The 27,826-nt window shown below is 52.4% G+C and overlaps 2 protein-coding genes across 2 annotated transcripts; both read left to right on the forward strand.

The window, feature by feature from the left end:
- Positions 1-2,356: 2,356 nt before the first annotated feature.
- Positions 2,357-5,306, forward strand: LOC128916743 (olfactory receptor 14A16-like). The gene is made up of 2 exons (XM_054218760.1): positions 2,357-2,498; positions 4,287-5,306. The coding sequence occupies exon 2, from the start codon at positions 4,290-4,292 to the stop codon at positions 5,304-5,306; it is 1,017 nt and encodes a 338-aa protein (XP_054074735.1). The 5' UTR covers positions 2,357-2,498; positions 4,287-4,289.
- A 13,242-nt stretch (positions 5,307-18,548) lies between these two features.
- LOC128916744 (olfactory receptor 14C36-like) lies at positions 18,549-19,313 on the forward strand. The gene has a single exon (XM_054218761.1). It carries the CDS (start codon positions 18,549-18,551, stop codon positions 19,311-19,313), a length of 765 nt encoding a protein of 254 aa, XP_054074736.1.
- Positions 19,314-27,826: the final 8,513 nt, after the last annotated feature.

Raw genomic sequence — 27,826 nt, forward strand, 5'->3', positions numbered from 1 at the left:
CCCCTGACATTCACAGGAGAGCACCGGGCAAATGCTCCTTTAGGTGTCTGGAAGCTCTTTGCCTCAGCTTTTTAGCACAGCTGCCAGATGGGCCAACCAATGTGATGCTCATCTGGATTGGAAAACCTGCGTCGTCCTTGTCAGCCTTGGCTCTAGTAGCAAAGAGTGAAGTCTCAGCTCCCAAGGGAGTGAGGAAGAAGAGCAGTGCAGATTCCAGGTCTCAGGGTGGCAAATGTTGGCCTATTCCGGGAACTTTCCATTCAGGCTGGAAGTGACCTTGCAAGATGTCTATAGACGAACGCTCTACTCAAAGCAGGGTCACACCAGCTCGCTCATGGCTTTATCCAGGTGGGTCTTTGAAAATTCCAGGCACGGAAGCAGCACACACTCTCTGCAAAATGTCTGACTGTCCTCGAGTGTCAAATATTTCTCTTTATATCAAGCCTGACCCTCTTCTCTTCACCAAGAACAAGGAGGCCCATTGCCTCTTGTCTTCCACTCTTGCACCGGAGTGTCTAATTGGAAACCGCGCTGTAGGCAGTGAAAGGCTCCTTTCCCAAAAGCCCTCCATTCTCCAGTCTGAACAAGCTCAGCTCCCTCAGCCCCTCCTAACGGGGCAGGTGCTTCAGCCCTGACCATGTTTCTTGACCTCCACTGAACGGGCTCCAGTTTGCCAAGGTCTCTCTGGTATTGCGGGGCACCAAAACCTGGTAAAGTGTTCTGGATGTGGTCTAACGTGTGCTGAGCAGAGCAAGATAATCACTGCCCTTGGCTGTGCTCCTGCTCATACAGCCCGGGATGCTGTTGGCCTCCTTTGCTGAATGGCCCATGTTTTGCCTAATGCAACACAAGGACCATCGCAGCCTTTCCTGAAGAACTGCTTCTTAAACCTAGGCAGTCGCAGGCCTCTGTCTTTGCAGGAGCTTAGTCCACCTCAAGAGCAGGACTTTGCATTTATCCTGATGGCATATCATGAGGTTCCTTCCATGGCTCCAGCCTGTCTAGGTCCTTTGGGATGATGTCCCTGCCCGCCACTGTAGTGTCTGCTCTCCTCAAAGGACTGTCATCTACAAATGTTACGAAAAAGCACTCTCTGATCTTGGCTGGGTGATTAAAAATGCGTTAAACAGGGCAAGTTGCACGCCAGACCTCTGCAGGACCCTGTTAGCTAGAGTCTTCCAGGCAGAGCAGCACGCATTGACCACATCCGTCCAAGCCTCACTGTCCAACTGTTTTTTTACCTGCCCACTTATTCACCCGTGTGGACCATAATGACTTAACTCGGACACCGGCATATCGTGGGGAATGAGGCTGAAAGCCTTTCTGACTTTGAGGTAAAAGACAACCTCTGCTCTCCCCGCATCCAGCAATCCCGTCCTTTCATCAGAGGAAGCAAAGAGGATGGCCAGGCACAGTCTCCCCGGGGCAAATTCAGTCCCTTCTCTATTCAGTACCCAGAAATGGAATCCAAGTGCGCTTGCAATGGGGACAGCCTAAACCCTTTGGCTTTTGCCCTTTGGGCCTTTTTCAGAAAGTGCACGCAGCCTTTGGGTGCTGCCAGTCGTTAAGGACTTCCCGCAAACTCCAGATCCTTTCAAAGACGATGGGGAGTGGCTTTACTGTGGCATCGCCCTGCCCTCTCAGCTCCCTTGGACGCCACCCCTCCAGTCTCATCGACTGGTAAGGATTGAGCTGGCTCAAGTAACTCCCGACTTGATCCAAATTCACCACGGAGGCCTTGCTGGAGGAGACTAAGGCAAGAAGGACACAGAAAATCTCGGATTCATCTACACCTGCTGTTACTAAATTCCAGCAGTGGCCACTCATTCTCTTGGTTTCTTCTTTAACTGCTCCTGAAGCAGTGGCCTCTCCTCTTGGTGCCCTTGAACCCCTTGCAAGGGTCTACACTTGGGAAGCTCTAGCTTACCTAAAGCCACCCCCATTTCTAAATTACTCCTTGAGTTCCTGCATCTACCTCTTGGATACTCTCTTTTTACTATGGAACTTCCTGATGAGGTCCCATTTTTAGCCAATTCTCTGTCCAGAGATACCTGGTTGTTTTCCCGTGTATTGGTGTGAACAGTTCTTGTACTTGAAAGACAGTCCTTCCAACTCAGGACCACAAACCAAGGAGGAGGTGCCTTGATTGACAAAGCTGACCGCCTTTGCTCAGCAGGGGCAAAGGAGATCTGCCACTGTCCAGGTTTCCTGTCTCATACCAGAAGTAACAAGACCTTTCTCGTGCGCAGCTCTCTCTGATAGGAGAATTTACACGGCTGGAAAAAAGTGTCTCTCCACAGGTGCAAGAGAGACCACACAGTATTACTTCAGTCCCTTTCCCAATAGGATCCCCTGGAGCCCCAGGGAGATGTTTGAGGGAGCCAAGAGGGGACAGAGGAAGCGCTGCCTCGGGCTGGTCCTCTGCTGCGGAGCTGGGCTGGGCTCCTGGGACAGAGGGAGCTCATGGCAAGCGGGCAGCGCTGCAGAGAGACAGCTCTGCCCAGGAGCAGGGCTGGGGGCACTGCCTGCAGGCAGCGAGAGGAGATCTGTGAGGCTGAGAGAGCTTAAAGCAGTTGGGAGTGGGAGGACGTTGAGACCTCTTTGGGGAAGAAATCTTCACAGCCCTCTGCGCGGTAAGCCTCTGGCTGCAGGGCACTGCAGCTTCAGTTCCTGGAGGGATCTCCTAGACCTGGTGCCTCTGACAGCCGATGGCATCTGTCAGGAGGACTCTCTTAGTTTCTCTACTGTACAGGAGGAGGGTGTGCTCCCGAGCAGGGCTTCCCTGCTGCGCCATCAGAGGCACAGGGCACGACGGCTGCTTTCTGCTGGGGATGGTTGTGGAGGTGTGCAAGTGGGCGTGCAGCCAGGGGTGCCCAGGGCTGTCCTTCAGAGCAGGGTCCCTGCACCCCAGGGGCTGTTTGCCGGGGCAGGGCCTCTGCCGTCTGCCAGGGTCAGCTCTCAGCCTGCCCGGGGAGCTCCCCCCGGAGCTTCTGTGGGGAGAAGCTGTGGGTGGAAGGAGAAACTCCGGCAGGGCAGGGCCCTGCTGTCGAGGGGGTGCTGCGTGGTTCGGGGCTGCCCACAGCTGCAGGTGACTACAGGAGACTTTTCAAGAAGCACAGCGAGGCAGGCTCTGCCTGAAAGGCAAGGATTCTGTTCTTGTAATCTCCTACTCTGCGTTTTCTGGGTGGGCAGAGAGCTTTATCTCTCAGTTCAGGAGGAGGCACTGAAATTCCCAATCTGTTTCTGTTAGAGGTGAATGAACCAGGGAGTATCAGGAAGCAACACCCTGCTGCTCACAGACAGCACCAATATCGCTTTTCCAGCCTCATCAGGGTTGCTCGATGTCCCCACGGGAGCCTGCACAGCCAGAGATGGCCCTGGGCAGTGCCCTGCTGCCGGGAGGGGTGTGCAGGGCAGAGCTGAGCCCCCAGCGGGTGGGATGGGCTCTGGGGGCACTGGCAGGGAGGAGACCTGGGCGCAGACAAAGGGCTCCGGGCAGGGGCAGCTCCAGGCAGCAGAGACATGGGCAAGGGCTGGGGGGAAATGCCGACACGCACTGGGGAGGGGGCGTTCAGGCAGCTCTCTTTTGGTCCTTCACTGGAGTTGTCTTCTGGGCGTTGACTGAGGGGCAATGACGTGACTCTCTAGAGCACCCCATCTCTGGGACCCCTGACTGTCCGCTTTGCCTGTCCTGCTGGGCTTGCCAGCTGCCCCCAGAAAGGCACAGCTCTCCGGTGGGATCCCAGGGAGGGCTGAGCCTTTCCTCGGGGGTTCGGCACTCTCCTCTCCAAGTCCTTTGCTTCTCGCTGGGAGGGGTTGTGTCGTGTCCTGCTGTCTCCATCACACTCACAGCTCCACCTCTGGGCTGAGACAGAGAAGAGTTCGCAGATCTGCTCTTTGAACCAGTGCTCCTCTGCTCCCGTGGGAGCTCAGCTGTTTGGGTTTTATGCAAGAGCAAGTTGTGTGTGAATTCATCTTCAGGTGCAGCACAAGCAAAAGTGCAGGACAGATGGGAAAAAGACTGATGGACACTGCAGCTCTCCTGGCTCTGCACTAGGCCAAAGGGAGCTGAGCCTGTTTGCTTGTCCCGTCTCAAGACTCTTCCCATTTTTAGTGATAAAACTGAGGATTTCTGCCCTTAAAAAGAACACTCACCAGATGTGATAGTGAAAAATGAAAAACACAGACAAGGTAAGAAAAAGGGAGCATCTTTGCTCAAAGAAGGCTGTCCTAATTTTTCCCTGTGTTTTTCCTTCTTTGGACAGAGCCCCCATGACAAGAAACAGCAAATGTCCAACAGCAGCTCCATCACCCAGTTCCTCCTCCTGGCATTCGCAGACACGCGGGAGCTGCAGCTCTTGCACTTCTGGCTCTTCCTGGGCATCTACCTGGCTGCCCTCCTGGGCAACGGCCTCATCATCACCGCCGTAGCCTGGGACCATCACCTCCACACCCCCATGTACTTCTTCCTCCTCAACCTCTCTGTTCTTGACCTGGGCTCCATCTCCACCACTCTCCCCAAATCCATGGCCAATTCCCTCTGGGACACCAGCATCATCTCCTACGCGGGATGTGCTGCCCAGGTCTTTCTGCTTGCCTTCTTCTTTGAAGCAGAGTTTGCCCTTCTCACCATCATGGCCTACGACCGCTACGTGGCCATCTGCAAACCCCTGCACTACGGCACCCTCCTGGGCAGCAGAGCTTGTGTCCACATGGCAGCAGCTGCCTGGGGCAGTGGCTTTCTCACTGCTCTGCTGCACACGGCCAATACATTTTCACTGCCCCTCTGCCAGGGCAATGCTATTTACCAGTTCTTCTGTGAAATCCCCCAGATCCTCAAGCTCTCCTGCTCACACGCCTACCTCAGGGAAGTTGGGCTTCTTGTTCTTACTGTCTATTTATTGTTTGGGTGTTTTGTTTTCATCGTGGTGTCCTATGTGCAGATCTTCAGGGCCGTGCTGAGGATCCCCTCTGAGCAGGGACGGCACAAAGCCTTTTCCACGTGCCTCCCTCACCTGGCCGTGGTCTCCCTGCTTGTCAGCACTGCAGTGTTTGCCCACTTGAAGCCCCCCTTCCTCTCCTCCCCATCCCTGGATCTGGTGGTGGCTGTTGTGTACTTGGTGGTTCCTCCAACAGTGAATCCCCTCATCTACGGCCTGAGGAACAAGGAGCTCAAGGGTGCCCTCTGGAAGGCCTGTGATTCTACCAGTTTGCTTCAGCAGCAGCGAATCTCCCATCTCTCTTTACAAGTGACCTCGTATTTATTTCCGGCAGCATTTGTCTTGTGGTCATTGTATCAGTTATAAACCTGTCACTACACAAATACTTGCTTTTTTCATAGAATCATAGAATCATAGAACGGTTTGGGTTAGAAGGGACCCTATAAATCATCCCTGCCATGGGCTCCCGTACCTGCTGAAGACTCCTGTTCTTCAGGGCGCTATCAGGAGCTACCAGAAGAGCACAAGAGGTGTCCAGAGACACCGCGTGCCTTGCGTTGGGTGCACAATGGATGGAGTTTCACAAGAAGGTAAAAGCAAAAGATGGCCAGGCTAATGAGGGCCATGGGCTAGATCCCGTGATGAGCCTGACACACTCCCTGAGAGAGATGGAATGTCCCGTGATTGTCCACAGAGCCCTGGGAAGGGTCTGCTTCCCAGCCTGGCCAGCACAGCCAGTGTGGGCTCTCCTCGTTGCCCAGGGGCTCCACAAGCCCCTTGCTCTGCAGAGCAGCACCACCAGCTTGAGGCCTTGCAGGGAGCATGGGGAGGGAACCAGGAATGTCTGGCCAGGCAAGCACTGACCGGGTCAGCTGGGGAAAGACTCTCTGGGGAGCAGGCCTGTCCCTGGAGAAGCACGGGGCACCGTGTGTGTGTCAGAAATGAGATGTGAGAAGGAGAATCAGGTTTCTCTGTCACACATCAGCTCGCAGCAGCTCCTGCGCGACAAGGGCACTGCTGGAGGCTGCCCAAGCAGGAAGGCTGATAAGGACAGAGCCCTGAGGGCTGTCAGGGGACTGTGCCAGGGTTGCATCTCCCCACCCTGAATGAACTTACCCTCTACCGTTCCTGTGCAGCAGGTCTATGGGACCACATTTGGGGCAGCAGGGCTGTGCCAGTGACGGACAGTGCGCTGGCAGCGGCCTCGAAGCAGCCATTAGGAAGTGAAAGCAAGGACAGGCTACAGAAAAGGCTTTGATATTTAGTGCCTGTGTCACATGGGCATGTTTTGAGAAAAGGCAAAGCTCACCTGTACTTGATGGTGGCATGAGAAGTCAGGAGTCCTTCCTCTCTGCCCCTAATTTTACTCAGGGGAGTATTACAGGAACCCTGTATGTTCCTCTGTTGGGATGAGTGGTTTTGTGATGTGTCTCTTTGCCTCAAAATGGCTCCTCCCAGCTGTTGGCCAGTCAGGGTCCTGTAAAAGAAGCGACTCACAAGCAACACCTCAATTTGGGTCACCTTTGCCTGCTTCGCGCCCTCTCTTCTTCTGTCATCATCTCCGATGGACTCCGCATCCAATATCCATCAGCTTCCTCTTTACCGGCACCTGTCTCTGCCCTGCCTCCATGGGATGGCAGAGCTGTCGTGGGACAGGCTGGGTGGTGGGAGGGCAGCCATGGATGGGTAGGGTTCCTCAGGAAGGCAGGCAGGGTGGTGAGGAGGCAGAGGTGTGCTCTGTGCACAGGGGAGCAGGGAGCGCAGAGGGCCTTGTCTCGGAGGAAGCCTTGTAGTCGCTGCTCCAGCCTTACGTGGGTAGTTGAACCACCACAAAATCTGCTGCAAGGTCAGTGGCGCTGGAAAGAATCAGCCCAAGAGAATTCCAGAGGATGCTGAAGACCGGTTTTGGCCGAGAAAGCTCCTGAGCTGACCACATTTGCACTCTTACTCACAGACAAGGAGGAACTGGATGGGGCTCATAGAATCACAGCAGTTGGAAGGGAGCCATGAGGATCATCAAGTCCAACTCTTGACTCCACACAGGGCAACCTGCAAGTTAAGGCACATATCTAAGAGTGTTGTCACGTCACTTCTTGATCAATGGCAGGCTTGGGGTCATCGACCCCTTCACCACTCTTCTAGGGAAGAACTTACTTCCAATAGCCAGTCTGAACTTTGACAGACACAGCTGTAAGCCATTCCCTTGCATCCTATCACCGGACACTAGAGAAAAGAGGTCAGCACCTCCCTCTGCACTCCCCAGCAGGAGGACGTTGAAGACAGCAACGAGGTCACCCCTTGGCAATGAGAGTCACCCCTCACATCACAAGGCCCTTGTTACGTCCTGGTCTGACTACGTTTGGTCCGGGAGGGGTTCGGGCTGATTATGAGCATGAGATTAAGACACAAATGAGGTCAGATGCCGCTCACTGCAGATTTATTGTTATTCCCCAGCATTAGTCACCAAGACGAGCAATAGAGTAAAGGAGGAAATAGAGAACAGGAAGAAAAGAGAGGAGTGTTACGGAGCACAGCAAGAGTATAGTCACCACCACAGGCCCGCTGGCATCTTGACGGTCCTTGGAGTTCAACGGTGTCCTGTTGATCTGTAGTTCTCAAGTGAGGGTGGTGAGGGTCCCAGCTGGGGGCTGGCATGGCACTAGTTTATAGTCCCTGTCGGCTCGTGGTTCAATCCATCAGCATGCGGGTTGTCTTGGCAGGGACAACTCCCACTAGACCGGGTTACTCAAAGATCCCATCCAACCTCGCCTCGAAACCTCCAGGGAAGAAGCATCCACAACTTCTCTGGGCAGCCGATGCCAGTGTCTCACCACCCTCAGAGGGAAAGATTTCTTCCCAATAGCAAAGGTAAATCTACCCTCTTTTAATAGAAAATTTGTCCAATTGCTACACTCCCTGACAAAGAGTTACTCTCCACCTTTTCTGTAGCCCTTTAAGGACTGGAAGGGGCTCTAAGGTCTCCCCGGAGCCTTCTCTTCTCCAGGCTGGACACCCCCAACTCTCTCAGCCTGTCCTCATGGCAGAGGTGCTCCAGCCCTCGGATCATCTTCATGTCCTCTGAACTCACTCCAACAGGTCCGTGTCCTTCTTATATTGTGGGCCCCAGAGCTGGACACAGGACTCCAGGTGGGGGTCTCACTAGAGCAGAGCAGAGGGGGAGAATCACCTCCCTCAACCTGCTGGCCATGCTGCTCGTGATGCAGCCCAGGATGCAGTTGGCTTTCTGGGCTGTGGCACCCATCGCCAGCTCATGTTGAGCCTCTCAGCAGCCAATACACCCAAGGCCTTCTCCTCAGGGATGCTCTCAAGACATTCTCTGCCCAGCCTATAGTTGTGCCTGGGTTTGCTGTGACGCAGTGCAAGACCTTGCACTCAGCCTTGTTGAACTTCATGACGGTTGCACGGGCCCAGCTCTCCAGCCTGTTCAGGTCCCTCTGGATGGCATCCCTTCCCTCTAGCGTGTTGACCGCACCACACAGCTTGGTGTCATCAGCAAGCTTGTTGGGGTGCACGCAATCCTACTCTCCATGTTGCCAACCAAGATGTTGAACAGCACCGGTCCCAGTACCAACCCTTGAGGAACACCACTCATCACTGCTCGCCACTTGGACATTGAGCCATTGACCGCAACTCTTTGAGTACAGCCATCCAGTCAATTCTGTATCCGTCGAGCGATCCTTCCACCAAATCCACGACTCTCCAATTTAGAGACCAGGATGGTGAGCGGGACAGTGTCAAATTCTGTGCACAAGTCCAGGCAGATGATATCAGTTGCTCTTTCCTTATCCACAAATGCCTACCACCACCATCGTAGGAGGCCATCATATTTGTCAGTCACGATTTGCCCTTAGTGAAGCCATATTGGCTGTCACCAGTCACCTCCTTATTTTCCATGGGCCTTAGCCAAGTTTCCAGGAGGAATCTCCTCCATGACCTTGCTGGGAACAGAGGCGAGACTGACCGGCCTGTAGTTCCTCAGACCTAACTGTACTCCCTTGTCGAAAACAGGTGCTGTGTTTCCCCTTTTTCAGCCAGCAAGAACTTCACGAGTTCTCAAATATGATGGATAGTGGCTTGGTAACTTCATCTGCCAGTTCCTTCAGGACCCGCGGATTAATCTCATCAGGTCCCATGGACTTGTGCACCTTCAGCTTCCTTAGATGGTCTCGTACTTGATCGTCACCTACTGTGGGCAGTACCTCATTCTCCCAGGCCCTGCCTTTGCCTGCTGTGACTTGGGAGGTGTGGCTAGAACCCTTGCCGGTGAAGACCAAGGCAAAGAAGTCATTGAGTACCTCAGCCTTCTCCATATCCCGGGTGACCAGGTCTCCCGTTTCCTTCCTGAGTGGGCGCACATTTTCCCTAGTCTTCCTTTTGTCACTGACATAGCTATAGAAGTTTTGCTTGTTGCCCTTGGCGTTCCAGGCCACACTTAACTCCATCTGGGCTTTGGCTTGCTTAACCTGACCCCTGGCTGCTTGGACAATTTCCCTTTATTCCTCCCCGTCTACTTGTCCTTGCTTCCACCTTGCTTCCTTTTTCTTTGATTTACCCTTGGTAACTCCATGCTGATGGTTCTTGGACACGTTCTTCTGCTATTGGTGCCCAGAAATGTCCCCCAGGAAGACTCTCAGTGATGGCACACTGATCACCAAAGTGAGCTTGTACAGCCTGGGCTTCCCTGGGTTGCACTCTTGGCCTCTTGCACAGAGGAGTGCAAGACCGATTTTTCACTTCTCACAAGAGACCTCTGCCGATCCCATGACCTTTCAAAAGGGATATTCCAAAGAAACATCGATCTTCCCCTGCAACCTCATTACCACTAGTCTCCCTCTAATGCAGCGTGTTTACTTCCTCTAATCTTTCATATACTTACACTTATCCTGGTGCAACGGCCGTTTCTGCAGTCATCGTTTCAGACGCAGGCTGTCTAGGCAAAGGCCCTTTCCATTATTCTCCAGTTTTCTCCTGCCTTTGCTCTTTGCTCATTCAGATACCTCTCACCTGTGCTGCTGCTTTGAGCTTCTGGGATTAAAAGCTTGCCTGTCTTTACACACTCCAATTGTCTCCTAAGCCAGCTCTTTAATTGTGTTTAGATCTATCTTTTTGTGTCTACCTGCCTCAAATATTTCTCATTAAGATTTTCCCTTGCAGAAAGGCAAGCTCCTTAGTGGTAGCTTGTACTTAGCGTATGATTACAGAGTCTATTTTATCGTTTATGAAAACTGATTATGCTTTACTTGTCTTTTCTGAGGAACAGGACAAATTCTCCTGTGCCCGTGTGCAGCCAGGTCTCTCAGCTGAGCAGGTGGGAGATGGTGCAACGGGGCTGTAACATCCAGCTGCAGAGGTCAGTGGAGAAGTCTGATGCAAGGAGCAGTGATGGAAGTCCCAGGTCATTTCAGGCCAACGCCAGAAATGGTGGGGTGTGGGAGGTGAGGAGCAAAGCTGTCCACACAGTGCCAGACCCCAAGGGACCGCTTTTCCTCCCTGTCCAGACCTCCTGAGGAGACACTCTGCATCACTGTCCTTTGGAGAATGCTTCTGTCACCTCTTCTTTACACTGAAAAGGAATAAAATATACCCTTGAAAAGCAAGAAATCGTTTCCATTAGATGCACTTGGAAACCTTCCTCCTTAACTACACTACAGAACCTCTCCAATTAGCTGTACTGCTCTTGAAGACTTGAAGAAAATTACAAAGAGAGAAATACCTTGTTAGGGCTTTCTGTCTTTTAATGAGCCCCACGGGGTATTTGCTGCTGGGTCCATGAGCCTCAGATCCTGAGAGAAGATTGAACAGAGTGCTCAAGAAATCAGAAGGAAAAACTCCAAGTACCTGGAAGCATTAAGGAGCCCTCTGAGGGCCTTTACTGACAAGGCCTCCCCAGGGACTCGTTAGAGCAGATAAGTGGAGGCTGTGACTGCAGGTGGGCAAAGGCAGAGTGCAGGTGGCTGTGATGCTGAGCAAACCCTGGCTTGGTTTGATGCAGCAGAAAGGCCAAGCCCTCGCCCCCGGCCCTGGCAAGGCAGTTCCTGTCCCTCACTTGTGGCCCAGGGCTCTTCCTGGGGGCAGTGGGATGTGAGGGGGAGCAATGCCAAGGGTAGTAACATTCTGTGGCACCTCCTGGCCTCCCAAAGAAGGGGCAAGGACGAAACAAAGTCCTGAGCTTCAAAAGAATCATCGACTCACACGATCATTTAGGTTGGAGAGGACCTTCAAGATCATTGAGTCCAACTGTAAACCTCACACTGCCACGTCCACCACTACACCACATCCCTACGTGCCACATCTCAACATCCCGTAAACACCTCCAGGGATGGTGACTCAGCCTGGGCAGCCTGTTCCAGTGCTTGACAAACATTTCAGTGAAGAAGTTTTTCCTACTATCCAATCTAAATCTCTCCTGGCACAACTTACAACCATTTCCTCTCTTCATATATCTCGTTACTTGGGAGAAGAGACAACACCCACCTCCCTTATAACCTCCTTTCAGGAAGTTGTAGAGAGCGAGAAGGTCTTCAACCTCCTTTTCTCCAGGCTGAACACCCCCAGCTCCCTCAGACGCTCCAGAACCTTCACCACCTTCGTTCAGCTTCTTTGGAAATGCTCCAGGACCTCAATGTCTTTCTTAAACTGAGGGGACCAAAACCGGACACAGCACTCGAGGTGGGACCTCAGCAGTGCATAGTACAGAGGTACAATCGCTTCCCGAGTCCTGCTGGCCACACTGGTCCTGATACAGGCCAGGATGCTGTTGGCCACCTTGGCCACCTGGGCACACTGCTGGCTCGTATCCAGCCGGCTGTCAACCAGAACCCCCAGGTCCTTTTCTGCCAGGCAGCTCTCCAGCTGCTCTTCCCCAAACTTGTAACGCTGCATGGGGTTCTTGTGACCCAAGTGTAGGACCCGGCACTTGGCCTTGTTGAACCTCATACCATTGGCCTCGGCCCATCGATCCAGCCTGTCCAGATCCCTCTGCAAAGCCTTTCTACCCTCAAGCAGGTCGACACTCCAGCACAACTTGGTGTCTCCTGTAAACTTACTGAGGGTGCACTGGAAACATTCATACAAATCATTGATAAAGACATGAAAAGGAACTGGCCCCAGTTGTAGGCCCTGGGGAACACCACGTGTGACCAGCTGCCAACTGCGTTAAACCCTGTTCACCACCACTTTGGCCACTCTTTGGCCCAACCATCCAGCCAGGTTTTTACCAGCGAAGAGTACGCCTGCCCAAGCCCTGAGCAGGCAGTTTCTCCAGAAGAATGCTTTGGGAAATGGCTGTCAAAGACTTTCTCAAAGTTTAGGTAAAGAACATCCACAGCCTTTCCCTCCTCCACTAAGCGGGTCACCTTCTCATAGAAGGAGATCAGGTTTGTCAAGCAGGACCTGCCTTTCATACACCCATGCTGACTAGGCCTGATCACCTGGTTGTCCTCATGTGCCGCATGATGGCACTCAGGATGATCTGTTCCATAATCTTCCCCAGCACCGAGGTCAGACGACAGGCCTGTAGGTCCCCGGATCCTCCTTCTCTCCCTTCTTGCAGATGGGCATCTGATAAATGATGGAAAGGGGCTTGGTGAGCTTCTCCAAGAGCTCCCTCAGTACCGTTGGGTGGATCCCATCTGGCCCCATAGACCTGTCTATGTCTAGGTCCTGTAGCAGGTCCCTCACTAGTCCCCTTGGATTATGGGGGCTCCATGCTGCTCCCCATCCCTGTCTTCCAGCTCAGGGGCTGCGTACCCAGAGAACTACTGGTCTTTACCGTTAAAGACTGAGGCAAAGAAGGTATGAAGTACCTCAGCCTTTTCCTCACCCATTATCACTATGTTTCCCGCTGCATCCAATAAAGGATGGAGATTCTCCTTAGCTCTCTTTGTGTTTCTAATGTAATTATAGAAACATTTTTTATTGTCTTTTACGGCAGTAGCCAGGTAAAGACCTAGATGGCTTTGGCCCCTCTAATTTTTTCCCTGCATAAGCTCACGACATCCTTGTGGTCCCCCTGAGTTGCCCGCCCCTTCTTCAAAAGGTCATAAACTCCTTCTTTCCCCAAGTTCAAGACAAAGCTCTCTGTTTGGCCAGGCTGGTCTTCTTCCCCGCCAGCCTGGTTTTAGGCACATGGGGACGGCCTGCTCCTGTCCAGCCTTCCAGGACTCCTTTGCCCTTCAGGACTGCTTCCCAAGGGACTCCGTCAACCAGGCCTCTAAAAAGGGCAAACTAAGATAACCAGGTACAAAGCACGGAGAGTTATTGCCGTTAGGTGCTCCTGACGGTGGAGGAGAAGCCCAAAAGAAGGAGCTCCGTGACACTGGTATGGTTCAATATTTCGTATCCCAGCTGCAATGAGTAAGGTCAGATGGTCAGTGGAGGAAGCAATGCTTCAGGAGGTTAAAAAAAGATGAGACAGAGCAAAAGAATGTAGAAGGATGAGAAAAGAGGCTCATGGGGACATTCGGGCACAGGCTGGAAGGAAAACAGAAGAATGGAGAGGAGAATCAGCCGAGAACAAGACGACATCCTTTTCTGCACAAAGAACAAACTTCTTATGGGACTTAGAGTAGGACTCCGCTATAAACAGTAGGTAAGTGATTGGATTTGGGCTCTTACCCAAGGGTCTCTTTACAGTCGATGGAGAAAAACATAGGGGTTTCTGAATTGTTCTTACTCTAGTCTATTTAAATACATCTTTTAGGTTGGGCTAAGGGTAATTCTACTGAAAGATAAAACACCTCAGCAAAGTGGCTTTAACCTTTCATTAGGAGAGAAACAGAGAGAAAGCAGTATGGAGATGGTGACAAATGAGATGTGGGAAGTAAAGGTAAGCAGGAGAGACGGAGAAAAGGAGAAGGTTTGATTATCAGGGAAAACCAGAGCCAAAGAGGGCAAAGAGGAAAAGCCTGTGTTCTTCCTTCCATCCATTCTTGAACTTTGCCAGGTAGAACAGAAAGCTTTGTAAGCAGATTCCTCCTCAGTCACTGACAACTTTCTTGCTGAAAAACAGTTTTGATAAAACATTCTGGCTGTCAGGGGGAAAAATAAAAGAAGATTTAAAAAGGCGACTCAGAAGAGGGGAAGAAACACAAGGAAAAACCTATGGGTTTGCTTCTTTCAGGAGCCTCACCTTTACCTTCTCGTCCCTGACTGTTACAGCCCTGACCAGCTCTTCCCTGTTTGTAAGGAGGAAGTCCCGCAGGGCACTTCACCTCATGGCATCACAGTCACCCTTGTAAGCAGGACATCCCCAGTGAGCTCCAAAACTCTCCTGTAAGGCTTGCACCTCACCGTGTTGCCCCTTCAGCAAATGCTGGGGTAGTTCAGGTCTGCCATGAGAACCAGGGCCTGCAAACATGAGGTTTCTTCCAGGTGACTAAAGAAGGCCTCATCTGCTTCCTCTTCCTGAGCAGGGGATCCATAGCAGACAGACATCCACCCACCACAGCGGTGCCCATGTTCTGCCCTCCCGTGCTGGCCCTTCAGCTCTCAGTTGAGTCATCTTCCACCCCCCAGGCAGAGCCACAGGTGTTCCTGCTGCTCTCTCCCAGAAAGGGCAACTTCCCCTCTGGGTCCAGACCTATGGCATGATCAGCACCGACCCCCAAGTTTCTCTAGGAGAGATATTTGTAGTGCCCTGCAACTCCTCATGCTCTTCTCTTGTGAGAGGCATCCCAGTCAAGATGAGCCAGCTGCATGCGAACATTAAATGCTGAGCAAACGGTGCTTCAGTCCATGGGGACTTTGTGAAACTGGGATTCGGCCAACAGTAGTCACTTGAAGTTTTACAAGGAGAAGTGGCCAGTCCTGCATCGGTGTGTGCCGGGAGGAAGGGGGAGAATAAGCGCATCCATCAGGACAGGCTGGGACCTGACCGGCTGAGCAGAGGCTCTGAGGAGAAGGACCTGGGCCTGGGCACTACGAGCCAGTAGAGTATGGACACTATGAACAAGGCCAAGCTGCATTAGGAGGAACGTGGGCCACCCAGACAACCTGAGTTCTCGTCCCCCTCAGCTCAGCACCGGTGTGGCCCCACACACATGGCTGTGTCCCAGTGTGTTGCTCCCCATTTCTGAGAAGTAGTGGTGGACTAGAGAGTGTCGAGTGGAGGTCTGCCAAGGTGGGGTTGGGGACCTAGTGCACACGACCTGTGTGGGGTGGCTGAGGGACCTGGAGTTCTTCACCCCAGCACTGGGGGGGCTCCAAGCAGTATAGCAGTAGCCTGAGAGTGCTTGAAGGCTGCTTTCAGAGATGACGGACCTTTTCTTTCTCGTAAGGTACAGCATGAGAAAGAAATAACGACGCAACCTTCATCTGGGGAGGTCCAGACTGCACAGGAAGAAAAAGAAATGTCACTCCAAGGGCAGTGCTGTGCTGTAACAAGTCACCCAGAGGGAGACGGGATCAGCCCGAGGCTTTGTGTTTCAAGGAGCAGCCAGGGAGGATGGAGAGATATCAGTAAAGGAAGGAAGATGCTGAGGTGAGAGCAAGGTGTGGTAGCAGGGTGGGTGTCTACAGCCTGCAGAGAAAGAGGTGCAGGTGTGGGACACTGCAGGACAGCCTGTGGTGGAGCTGACAGAGGGATGAAGAAAGTCTGAAACGCACCAACAGAGATGAGCTCTTTCTGCCCTCGGCTACGGCTGCTGTCTCTGCCACTGATGCCTATGAGGAAGCACTTTATCCTGACACCATTAGCGTCTCATTGCCTCCCCTTCCCCGCCCAAGAGCCTGGGAGCTCTTGTTCCACAGTCCTGCCGTTGGCATTGAGCATCCCCACATCACACTGCCCCAGGAAGAGCCCGGAGTTACTTCTGAGGGACAGGATCTCCCTTCCCAGGGGCTGGGGGTCGCGGCTTGGTCCTTTGCCTGAATGTAACCCAGCCAGGCTTACTCCAAATCTATTCCGCCTTTACATTCCCTTTGCCTCTCTGCCACCAGTTGACTGCTCTAACCAGCCACTGTGGAGGCTTTGTCGGTAATGGTCCTCAGTGGGACCCATTAATGCTCCAGGAAACTTTGGGTTTTGAATCTGACTTCGACTTCATCTTCCTCTCAGGGTCTGAGTTTCATGGACTCGGTACCAAACCCACCAGAGGGGTCATTAAAACGCCTCGGGCCGGTCCTCTGCTGCGGAGCTGGGCTGGGCTCCTGGGACGGCGGGAGCTCATGGCAAGCGGGCAGCGCTGCAGAGAGACAGCCCTGCCCAGGAGCAGCTCCTCTGCCAAGCGCAGCAGGGCTGAGGGCACGGCCTGCAGGCACCCAGGGGAGATGTGTGAGGCCGGCAGAGCTTAAAGGCAGCCTGTGGTGGGAGAATACTGAGAGCTCACTGGGAGAAATCCTCACAGCCTTTGCCACAGTCTCTGGCTGCAGGGCAATGAATCTGCAGCTGCTGGAGGGATCTCCAGAAGCAGGAACAACCCACAGCCTACGGGATCTGCAAGTACAACTCTCACAGTTTCTCTAGCGTAGAGGAGAAGGACAACGTGTGGAACAGGGCTTCCCTGCTGCGCCATCAGAGGGACAGGGCATGATGTGTCTCTGCTGCAGTATAATGTGGAGAGGCTTCCTGGATCAGTCTCCTAAAGCTGGCACGGCCCATGTCTCGTGATCTGTCAGGAAGGCTCTCAAGGCTGCGTTGGTGTTGAGGATGTGCTCGAGAGCAGGGCGCCCCTACCACATCATCAAAGGTACAGGGCATGTCGGCTGCCTTCTCCCAGGGACGGCTGCAGGGCTGTGAAGGTGGGTGTGCATCCAGGGGTGCTCAGGACCGTCCTTGAGAGCAGGGTCCCCGTGTCCCAGGGAACTGTGTGCTGGGCCAGGGACTCTGCTGCCTGCCCGGGTCAGCTCTCAGCCTGCCCAGGGAGCTCCCCATGGCCCTGTGGGGAGAAGCTATGGAGGGAATGAGTGACTCCACCCAGGGCATGGCAGGGTCCTTCTGAAGTCGGGTGGGTGCTGTGTGGGTCAGGTTTCCAGCTCCAGATCACCCCCAGGACATTTGCTAATGGTCTTTTTGAAGAAGGACTACAAGGCAGCATTTACCTGAGAGAAAAAAAGTTGTAATTTTCCACTCTTGGTGGGATGGATGAGTAGCGGGAGATAGGAATTTCTTTTCCTGTTTAGGATGGCACCTCCCTGCCATCCCCTCAAGTGGGGATACCTTCCCCGGAGACATTTCGTGGTCTCCTCTCCCACACAGTAGAGTTCCCCACCCCTTAATATGCTGGTGACTTAGTCTTGAGTTGCCTTTCCAGCAGCCCAACCACCAAAGAGGAGAAATGCTCGAGTGTCTGACTGTGTCTCCCTGTCCTGACTCTCTTGGCAGAACTTTGGCATGTTCCCCTCTTGCCTCTGCTGCCGTTGTTCTTTCCCTTCTTTTTGCTGTGGTGAGGGGTGAGGATTCAGGTGCAGCTCAGACGCTGATGCTGCATGTCCTGTCACGCGGGTGTATCCATGGAGGAACAGCATCCAAATCACTTATTTTTGGGGCTCTGGGGACGGCAGTGTGAGGGACTGAGAGTAAGACGACCCTCCCATCAGGATACCCCATCTTTAGGGTAGTTGACTCTCTCCCTGGAGTGTCCTGCTTGGCTGCACGCTGCCCTCCAGAAGGGCACAGCTCTCCCGTGGCATCTCTGTGTTGTCTAGGAGCCCCACAGAGTAGACATGTCAGTGCCAAGGCCACGTAAATCCAGCTGGAGGGCTGAAGGTAGGCAGCCGCAATGAGCCCTCTGTGTCCCTGGCTGGGAGGGGAGAGCCGAGATCCTCCTCGGGTCCAAAGAGATGGCATGAAGGGTTGGGAGACCTGCGCTTGTAAATGGTCTCCCTCTGCTCTCAGCAGTGTCCAGTTTCTTCTCATGGGAATGTCTGCTTGGGATTGTCCTCCAGCTGAGAGAGGTACCAGCACAGGGCAGCTGAGAGCAATTCCGATGGACAAACTCGCTGTCCTCACTCTGCACGGAGGGACGGTCCCCTTGGCTCTTAGGACCCACGAGGTTTCACTTGCAGCACAACAGAAATGACAGGGATTTCTGCCTTGAAAACACCCCTCGGCTGTGGTGGGAAAAGAGAACAGCAACAAAAAGGTGCCCTCAGCTCTGCTCTGCAGTCGGGTGAATTTGGGATGACAATGCTGAAAAGCCCTTTGATGCCACAAGCGGATTTAATCTGAGATCACCCCGTGTTCCTTTTTACCCATGGCTGTAGGGCAGGACTGCATCCTGCAGAGCTCTCAGCTCCCTGCTGGACTGTCAGCCAGCACCAACCAGAGTGTACAGAAAGGACCTTCCAAAGGTCTTCCTGAAAGGGGAGACGCAGTTGGGTGGGGCTCTAAGAGCAATAGAATACTTTTATTTGAAAGAAGTCTGCTCTAATTTCTCACTTTTTTTTTTTTTCTTCCATAGACAGGTCCCAGTGCCCAGAGGCACCAAACGTCCAACAGCAGCTCCATCACCCAGTTCCTCCTCCTGGCATTCGCAGACACGCGGGAGCTGCAGCTCTTGCACTTCTGGCTCTTCCTGGGCATCTACCTGGCTGCCCTCCTGGGCAACGGCCTCATCATCACCGCCGTAGCCTGGGACCATCACCCCCATGTACTTCTTCCTCCTCCACCTCTCTGTTCTTGACCTGGGCTCCATCTCCACCACTCTCCCCAAATCCATGGCCAATTCCCTCTGGGATACAAGGACCATTTCCTCCTCAGGATGTGCTTCCCAGCTTTTTTTCTTTTTCTTTTTTATGTCAGCTGAGTATTTTCTTCTCACCGTCATGGCCTACGACCGCTACGTGGCCATCTGCAAACCCCTGCACTACGGCACCCTCCTGGGCAGCAGAGCTTGTGTCCACATGGCAGCAGCTGCCTGGGGCAGTGGCTTTCTCACTGCTCTGCTGCACACGGCCAATACATTTTCACTGCCCCTCTGCCAGGGCAATGCTATTTACCAGTTCTTCTGTGAAATCCCCCAGATCCTCAAGCTCTCCTGCTCACACGCCTACCTCAGGGAAGTTGGGCTTCTTGTGGTCAGTGTCTGTTTGGGCTTTGGGTGTTTTGTTTTCATCGTGGTGTCCTACGTGCAGATCTTCAGGGCCGTGCTGAGGATCCCCTCTGAGCAGGGACGGCACAAAGCCTTTTCCACGTGCCTCCCTCACCTGGCCGTGGTCTCCCTGCTTGTCAGCACTGCAGTGTTTGCCTACCTGAAGCCCCCCTTCCTCTCCTCCCCATCCCTGGATCTGGTGACAGCAGTTCTGTACTCCGTGGTGCCTCCAGCAGTGAACCCCTTCATCTCCAGCATGAGGAACCAGCAGCTCAAGGATGCAGTGTGGAAAGTGATAACTGGATGCTTTCAGAAGCATTAAACTGCTTGTCGTCTTCTGCAAATCACTCCTAATGGAACTCATTGCAGGTTGGTTTTGGTTGTGAGTTTGGGGTATTTTTGCTTTGTTTTCTATATTATAATATTGTCCACAGAGAAACGTCATTATTTGTGCCATTTCCAGTTATGTATTTATCCACCTTCTGTGTGACCCAGAGACTGTGTAAAGGAGGAGCCACCCTCCCTCTCTGTTTTAACAAAATAAAGGACCTTCCAATGAATTGTTTGTCTGAGATCCTTCCTTTGAGACCTTCTCTAGAGCTGCAGGGGCAGATCCTGCGTGCAGCGCTGGAGGGGAAAAGGTCCCGGCACCGGAGCGCTGTCAAGGAGCACCAGCGCTTGGTCTTCCCAGAGCTGCTCCCTTTCCACTTCAGCGCTCTCCTTCTTAGCTCCTCTCTTGGTATAAGGCTTGAGTGCTCTTGAAGCTTGGTGACAGTTTTGTGGTGTGGTGGTCCTGTGGCTGCAGGCAGGGACAGGGAATGAGCACTTCTGTGACAGAGCTGGCCTCCAAAACAGCATTTCCATCATAACGAGGGGATCGCGTCAGGGCAGTGCCTGAAGGCTCAGGTCTTGTCCCAAAATGCCTCTCAAGCACACGGCCAGTAACGTGCCCAGGAGAAGGAACATCAGTGAAGAGCAAACGTGAGTGAGTGCGCAGAGTGGGAGCACACAGCAGTGTCCTTGCACAGCCAGGCTCCTGGGAGGGACATGAAGGTCTGGGGGGTGCTGGGATAAACCTGAGTGAGCACAAATGCCATCAGCTGTTCCTAGAGGTGCCTTGAAGGCCTGTGGGACAGTGTCTGGAGGTCAGTGCACGTAGAGAGTGTCCCGGTTGGAGGTAAAACAGAACTGATTTTCTTTTCAGTTAAGCCTCTTGTAACTCTCTGAAGCTGCGTATGTTGCATATGCAATATGAACTGTTGCATATTCCTTTTGGTTATGCCCTGGTCTCGTGTCAGTTTTATCTTGCAGGCGGTGGGCATCTAGGTACCTAGGGCATCTAATACCCTTTTGGTATTTATCTGTTGCTATTAAGCAGCAGGTTGTTGGACCTTGTAGTTTTCCTTGTATACTCTTGTATACTTTCCTTGTATACCCAGTAGTTTTCCTTGTATACTCTGTATTTATCCACCGCTTTCTGCTTGCAACTTGTTTTCTGCAGGCCGCTGATAAATATCTTCTTTAGACCCTTCTTGACGTCTGTAGATGGCTCTGGTCCTTTCCAGCAACGTTAACCCAGTTACGGTTATTCAGTGATAACAACGTGTCAGTACCGATTCCTTTCATGGTGGGAAATACATTGCTGGGCTTGCACGGATTGTGCTGTTCGGTATTTAATCCTTGTAATCGCTGGGTTACACCTCACGCCTCTGGATACGTGTGTCTTGCTCAAACCGATGGTGAAATGAGTTCCAAGCGCAGATCGAGCTTTTTTTTTTTTAATCTTTTGTACTGTGTAGCAAGTAACTGTGCCTCAGAGGCACCTGAGAACTGACAAACTGGTTATTTAATCTTCCCAATGCTCTGACCTACATCACAGTGGGCTGATGGCCTTCAGTGAAATGGGCTTTAGAGTGTCCTTGTTCTTTACCTTGGATCATGGAAGGGTCACGTTTTGGGGCAGCAAACCTGTCCTGCTACATCCAGTCTTTAACAGGATGAGAATTTTTTGTCAATTTGAAAGCGTATATGCTATAGCCAGGATCATCAAAGCAATGTTACGAACAGTAGGAGGCAGCACTGGAGCATTTCAGAATTACAACGTTCTTTGTAAGTAATCCCGGAACTGAAAAAAACCAACCACTTTATGCTCCAGATCTAGCAACTGACACGGGATTATCCAACAGATAACTAGTCCAAGAAGGCAGCTAGATAAAGTCATAGGGAGATCTGAAAACAAAAGGGAGTCAGACTGCCATCCGTGCGTGCCGTCTGTAAGCAGTATGTGGGTCGCACTCCTAGAAATCGCATAAATGTACATTTCTGAACAGAAATGAAAACGACAATATTCCTACAATACACCAAAACCAGGTACCAGTGCGGAAGCGCACACTTCTATATACAATTCAAACAAGCTTTAACGTAAAGTGTTCTGTACAAGATTGAGAATCACAGAACAGTTCCGGTTGGAAGGGACCTTAAAGACCATTCAGTGCCACCCCCCTGCCCTGGGCAGGGACACCTCTGCTGCGTGAAAAGGGACAAAGCGGTTTTGGCAGAAGATAACCCCCCTTGCGTTCTGACACTCCTCACCCAGGTGGGAGGCCGGGTGCGGCTGGGTTTAAATTCTGAGTGATGCCCAATTCGCCACGATCAGTCCAGTCGCGTTTAATATGTATTAAACTGTTACGGTTTGGATACGCTAACAGTGGACTGCACCTTCAGTCTAGTCGTGCTCCTGAACTAGCACGGCCTCTCTCGAGTCTTTGGTCTCTGCAACCTTGTATACGGAACCGCAGATGTCGCATTCTTCACATGCCAGCTGTGGCTGTATTCTACCTCAGAAGCCTTTTGATTTTATAACTTTCCTTAATGTCTAAACAATGCTATATTTAGGCCATTTTAGTAATTATTCAACAATCTGCCGCCACCTCCCCGCACTCGCTTTCTCACCCCCCTTCCGGAGCCAAACTGATCAAAACTCATCCCTCAGATGGCATTAAAAAAATCACTCAGCGCTGCAACAGCCACCTCTGGTTCTTTTTTGAAAAGGAAACAGCCCCCAGGTTTTGTTGGTTAAAAACTCCCCGTCCTCCCAGCTGGTAGGGCTGCCGCTGACTCCGGCCTTCCTGGGAGGCCCGTCTTCGTTTTCGGAAGGCAGCCGCTTTCCCTTGGGAATCCTTAAGGGCTAGATAAAAACGTTACTTTGAGGTTTCTTTGGAAAAATACGAGCCTTGAGAAGCCAAAGGAGAACGTTGCCACCCGCCTTCTGCTCTGGGGAAAGGAGCTGATGGAGGCCCAGACCTGAGCATTGGTCCTTTCCAGAGAAAAACAGAACCAAAATAGAGATTTTTTTTTTTTTTCCCCTCTACTGGACATGAAGATTCAGCAAAAATTAAACAAAGCCATGAAAATGTGGTGGCCCAGAAACAATACAAAAGAAAAAATCAGCCTTTTTTATACCGTCGGTAGAGACAAGACGCTTTTCTTTCCATTTCCTCCCTTCAACTAATCAAACTCTCCACGTTCCCTCCCAAATGCCGCGTTAATTTATGCAAATAAGCACCAATTAATAAAATAAACACGCAACGGGTGCTTGAAATAGGACAGAGACGCCTCACGGCCACCCAACACCTTTAACCACCCTGATTCTGCTGCCCCGGAACCAGCGCAACGAGTTTTAAAGCCTTTAATGATCGCGCAAAAAGCTGGAGCGGGGCAAGAACTTGAAAACTCACCAACCAAATTTAAGAAGTAAATGAAAATCCACACACGAAAACTAACCTTATCTCTACCACAAGGGCGCTGCAGTCCAGATCTTAAACGCTGCGCACCACCAGCAGGGAAAAACGTTGTTAAATAGGATGACCCTTTTGGGGCCATTTCCCCCATTCCCTCTCTTTTTAGAGCGGGGGCGACCGCGTCTTCTTGAATCCTCAAAGCCCAGCCGCTGCCCGGATGCGGAGAAAAAGCTGGGCGGTTTTCAGAAAAATGGTAAAAACTGGCCTCGGGGTTGGTTTGGTGTCAGTTCCCAGGTGTTATGGGAGGAGGTCAGCGGAATGCGGGGGCTTTTGTGGCTTCGCCACCCTTTAGAAGAGCTCCCGGGGCCCTTTTAAACAGCTTTGGGGCGATGGAATCTCATGTGGGCGTTTCTCCCCTGGATCTTCTCAAACACCCTGAAAGTTAGAAAAGAAAGGCAGTTTTAAGTCTTTGGCATTTTTTGTAAATTTGTGAGACCAAGCTCCGTTATTCCTCCTTTTGGGAACTCTTGTGCTTTGCTGCGTGGTACGACAGAGTATCGGACGTTGGTGGTTCAACAGGACAGATCGTGGGCGATTAAAATATTAGAATTAATTGGGCCATCGCTTAAATGAGGCTGAACTGAAACGCGAGGCATTTTGCTCGGCGCGAGCGAGCGGAGCGGGGAAGCCTCAGGCCCCAAATCCTCACGGAACATTTTGGTCAAAAAGGAGAAGCGCCGGGATTCTTGCGCAAGGGAGGGCCACCGGTCTGAACCTCAGGGCTTGGTGGAGGGTCTCCCCGACTCCGAAAACACACATTTTTGGGGGTTGAAAGTCAATGAAAACCGCCAAGCGGCCCCGGGGCAAGGGGAATCCTCCAGCTGCCCTCCCCCGCTGCCCCAACGGCTGCTTTTTGAGCCACAAAACAGCCGCTTTTGAGAAGAAAAAGGAAGAGCTGACCTTCCACACTCGCCGTAGGGTCCCGGATCTCCGGCGCTGCCGTCCCAGCACCAGGAAGCGCCGGCATTGATGGAGGAGCTGCCGTTGTCGTGGGGCTTCTCTTCCTGACTCTCCGACTTTGGATTTTCCTTGGGGATGACGCGCCGCCTCTTCTTTGCACTGCAAAGGGCCTGTAAATCAGGTAAAAAATAGCTTGAAACAGCTGTGGACGGCAAAGGAATCGGATTTTCTGCGCCGGAGGTGCCGCGTTTTATCAGCCCAACCCCGCCCGGGTGGACTCTGAACACTAATGAGTCGAAAAAAACCACTTTAATTCCTCTGGGAGGACCAGACCTTGAAAGAAAACCCGTATTATAGCACCGAAGTGACACCGTCACCCCGTTTCTACCACCACAAAGTTACAAATATTTCTGTGAACCAAATCCGCTGGATTTTAAGGAATGTTTTCCCAGATGGCTTCATGGAGGAGCGGAAGCTGGCACAAAAATCCCTCCCCCCGCAGCTTTTCTACCTCGTCTTCAGCCTTGTCCTCCTCCTCCGGGCGTCTCGGGCGCTTCTTCTGCGTCAGGCGAGGACGAGTGCAGCCGAAACGGGTTTTCTTCTTCAATAGTCCCTTGCCATCACACCAGGGCAAAAACTTGTCTCGTACCGGTGGTTTTTTAGCATGAAGAAGGGTCCTAAGAACAGCATTCCAACACGCAACTCAAAATATGACTTTCTGGGTTGAAACTGCCCACGCTAACGAGCTGCGCCTCCCTCTAACGGCTTTACCTGCTTCTGTATGAGGCGAAAATTCTTCTTATGCATGTAAAAAGCCTCTTTAAACAATTGCTCCTCCACCGGTGTCCAAGTATCCGAGCCTAGGAATTAACCAGCAACAGCCAGACTATTACAATAGGCATCCCCCGCCTCCAAAAGCCCTGGAAAGGGATTAGAACTACTCTTTTCCCCACCCCAAAAGAACATTTGGAAGCCTCAATTCAATCAGAGCAAAGGGAACGGCGGGAGCTGTTCTCCTCCTTTACCTGTGTAATGATAATCAGCCAGGGGATGGGATTCGGGTCTCCGAGGCGGCCCAGCACGCAGCATCTCCGCCGCCTCCTGCCACATTTCATAGGGAAAAAAGAGTTAAAATTCCTCCGGAGGAGGAGCCAAAAGGGAAATTCTCCCTCCTCCTGGCGACGCCCCAGCAGACGCCCAGCCCAGGGGTGTTAAATCCCTCCTTCGAAGAAGAGGGAGCAAAGGAGACCCGCTCGGGGCTCCCCCCCGAGTGAGACCCGCCACCCGATTCTGCAGAACTGAAATAAAGACAAATATCCTGACCGAGTGTGTTGACTGGTTTTGCATGTTGGGTGAAGAACCCTGATTTAGGGACATCTCCTCCCGCCCTGGTTTTTCCCATTCCCTGCTTGCAGCTCCCTTTGGGTGAGCCCTGGCACCGGCTGCTCGAACCTGCTCCGCTGCACCGTTCTGGGCCTCCACAATAGACCTGCCTCCCCGCTGCGCAGCGAGGAGACCCAAAGGACAGGTGGCAGAGCGGTCCCCAGGGGGAGACTGGCTGCAGCTTTTAGGTGGGAGTGGTGGATCCAAGTCTGTTTTTCCTCCACCTTTCCTGCTGAGAAACCTTAGCCATAAAAAAAATGGCCCCTCCCACCAAGTACACAAGTTATTCTTTCTTTTGTGTACTTTTACTGGAACATTAATTCCCGAGGTTGAAGTGGTGCAGAGCCTCTTCTAGAGGTACTGGTTGTATTACCTCTGCCTGGGCCTTATTGTATTTTAACAATTTCTGAACCTGTAAAATCTACTGTGTCTCATTTTCATTTCCTGCTAATGAAATTATATGAGTGGGTACCTCAGTTCTGGGGAGTTGTATCAGTCTTTCAAATAGTATTGCATAGGAAGACAGTTTCAGTTTTTGTTGAGGTCTTTGTTAAATATTCATTAAGGGTAGAGGTACTTCTGGTGTCGGTGTGCTTAAGCAAATGAGCAAGAGACAACCTCCTCCTCCTCCTCCAATCTGTCACCACGAGGCATCATTTTTGACCCCGAGTGAAACAAAGGGGAGAAATTGAGCGTGAGAAAGCCCTTGTGTTTCTCCAAGGTAGCACAGAAATGCATGCCTCCACCGGGGTGCACATCTCAGAAGCGTGCCACCCCTTTTCAGACTGGGATGGCTTCAGGGGACGACCACTGGCTAATGAATTGCCAGCCCCACTTTTCCTCTTCTTCTCAGGCTCCTTACCATAGAATCATAGAATGGTTAGAGTGGGAAGGGACCTTAAAGACCATCTCGTTTCACATCCCTGCCCTGGGCAGGGACACCTCCCACTAGACCAGGTTGCTCAAAGCCCCGTCCAACCTGGCCTTCAACACGTCCAGGGATGGGGCAGCCACAGCTTCTCTGGGCAACCTGGGCCAGGGGCTCACCAGCCTTCCAGCAAAGAATTTCTTCCTTATATCGAACAATTTCTAAAAATTTCTTCCCTATATCTAATCTCCCTTCTTTCAATTTAAAACCGTTCCCCCTTCTCCCGTTGCTCCGCTCCCTGATCAGGAGTCCCTCTCCAGATTTTCCAGAGCCCCTTTAGGGACTGGAAGGGGCTCTAAGGTCTCCCTGGGGCCTTCTCTTCTCCAGGCTGAACCCCCCCAACTCTCTCAGCCTGTCCCCACAGCAGAGGGGCTCCAGCCCTCAGATCATCTCCGTGGCCTCCTCTGGCCCCGCTCCAACAGGTCCATGTCCTTCTGCTGTTGGTGCCCCAGAGCTGGAGGCAGCACTGCAGGGGTTCTCCCCAGAGCAGAGCAGAGGGGCAGAATCCCCTCTCTCTCTGCTGCCCACGCTGCTGGGGATGCAGCCCAGGCTGCCGAGGGCTTTCTGGGCTGCAGTGCACATTGCCGGCTCATGGTGACCTTCTCATCAACCAACACCCCCGAGTCCTTCTGCTCAGGGCTCTCTCAATCCATTCTCTGCCCAGCCTGTGTTTGTGCTTGGGCCGAGAAGAAAATGTTTGCTAGTAATTCACCATTCAGCTGCTCAAACGCTTTCCGTCAAGCCCAGAACTAATGAAAGAACTACGCAGCTTGCCGTTAAAATTAATGCGAGTCCAAGAGCTGTGCGTGGGTGATTGGTTCTCTCCTATCTAGGCAAGATTAAGCAATGTGTGGCGGTTGGGATTTGGCATGGAAAGGAAAGGGCACAGTTGACCAAGCGAATGTACTAAACGTAGTAGAATTTTGTAAGGATGGCTGAACAGCAGCGACACTGATGGTGCTTAGAGGATGCTTTCAGAGATGGAGACTCGTGAGGTCCAGCTTTCCCAGGGTATTAGAGAGAATGGAAATGGTACCGTTGGCTGGTGAGGTTGAAGGCTTCATTGTGCTTTCAGCATGTTCTTGTGCCACAGGGCGAAAAGCATGCAGGCAAACCTGTGTGGATTTTTCCGAGGCGATGTGGAGGAGCGCCCCTGGGAAGGGAGAGTGTTGTTTTGGGCTGTGGGCCGGGAGGAGGAGGAGAAGGGACGTAGCACTGTCCTTTCCTCCATGGTCACTCTCCGCGATGTGTTGACTCTGGCCCTTCTCTCCTTTCTGTGGCACCACTCCCATCATCTGCTCTCTGAATGCCCAGCAGGCGATTGCAGAAGGGCAGCGGCTGTCCTGGCTCTCGGAGAAGAGACTCCTGTCGCAGCGGCTGGAACGTCTGCAGCGAGCAGTTGCAAGGCTGGACCAGGAGAAGACGGAGTTGACGCAACACAATGCTGAGCTCAGGAGGACTCTGGAGGAGGTAGACCAGGCTTTCGCTGCCTCTGCGCAGCATCACGGTCCTCTGGAAGACACCGCATTTCCAGAGGCAGCACTGTGGAGTCCTTGGCTTGTTTCCTTCCCTCTCCCACTGTCCCCTGTGGCCACACGCTTTTATCTTTTCTCTCTCTTCTGGCACCCCGTTGCCTTCGCAAATGCACATTCACTGCGGTACCAGCCTTCTTGCCCCAGTGTCCCCATCCGCACCCATTGGACACTCTGGCATCAGGAAGTCTTTCCTCCTGCTCGCTCTCTTCCGTGGGCTACTTGGAGTGCTTTTTGGCCCCAGCGTTCTGTGGTGCAATTCACAGTCTCTGAGCAGCCATCTCCTTGCCAG

The sequence above is a fragment of the Rissa tridactyla genome, chromosome 12 (assembly GCF_028500815.1).
Source record: "Rissa tridactyla isolate bRisTri1 chromosome 12, bRisTri1.patW.cur.20221130, whole genome shotgun sequence".
NCBI lineage: Eukaryota > Metazoa > Chordata > Aves > Charadriiformes > Laridae > Rissa > Rissa tridactyla.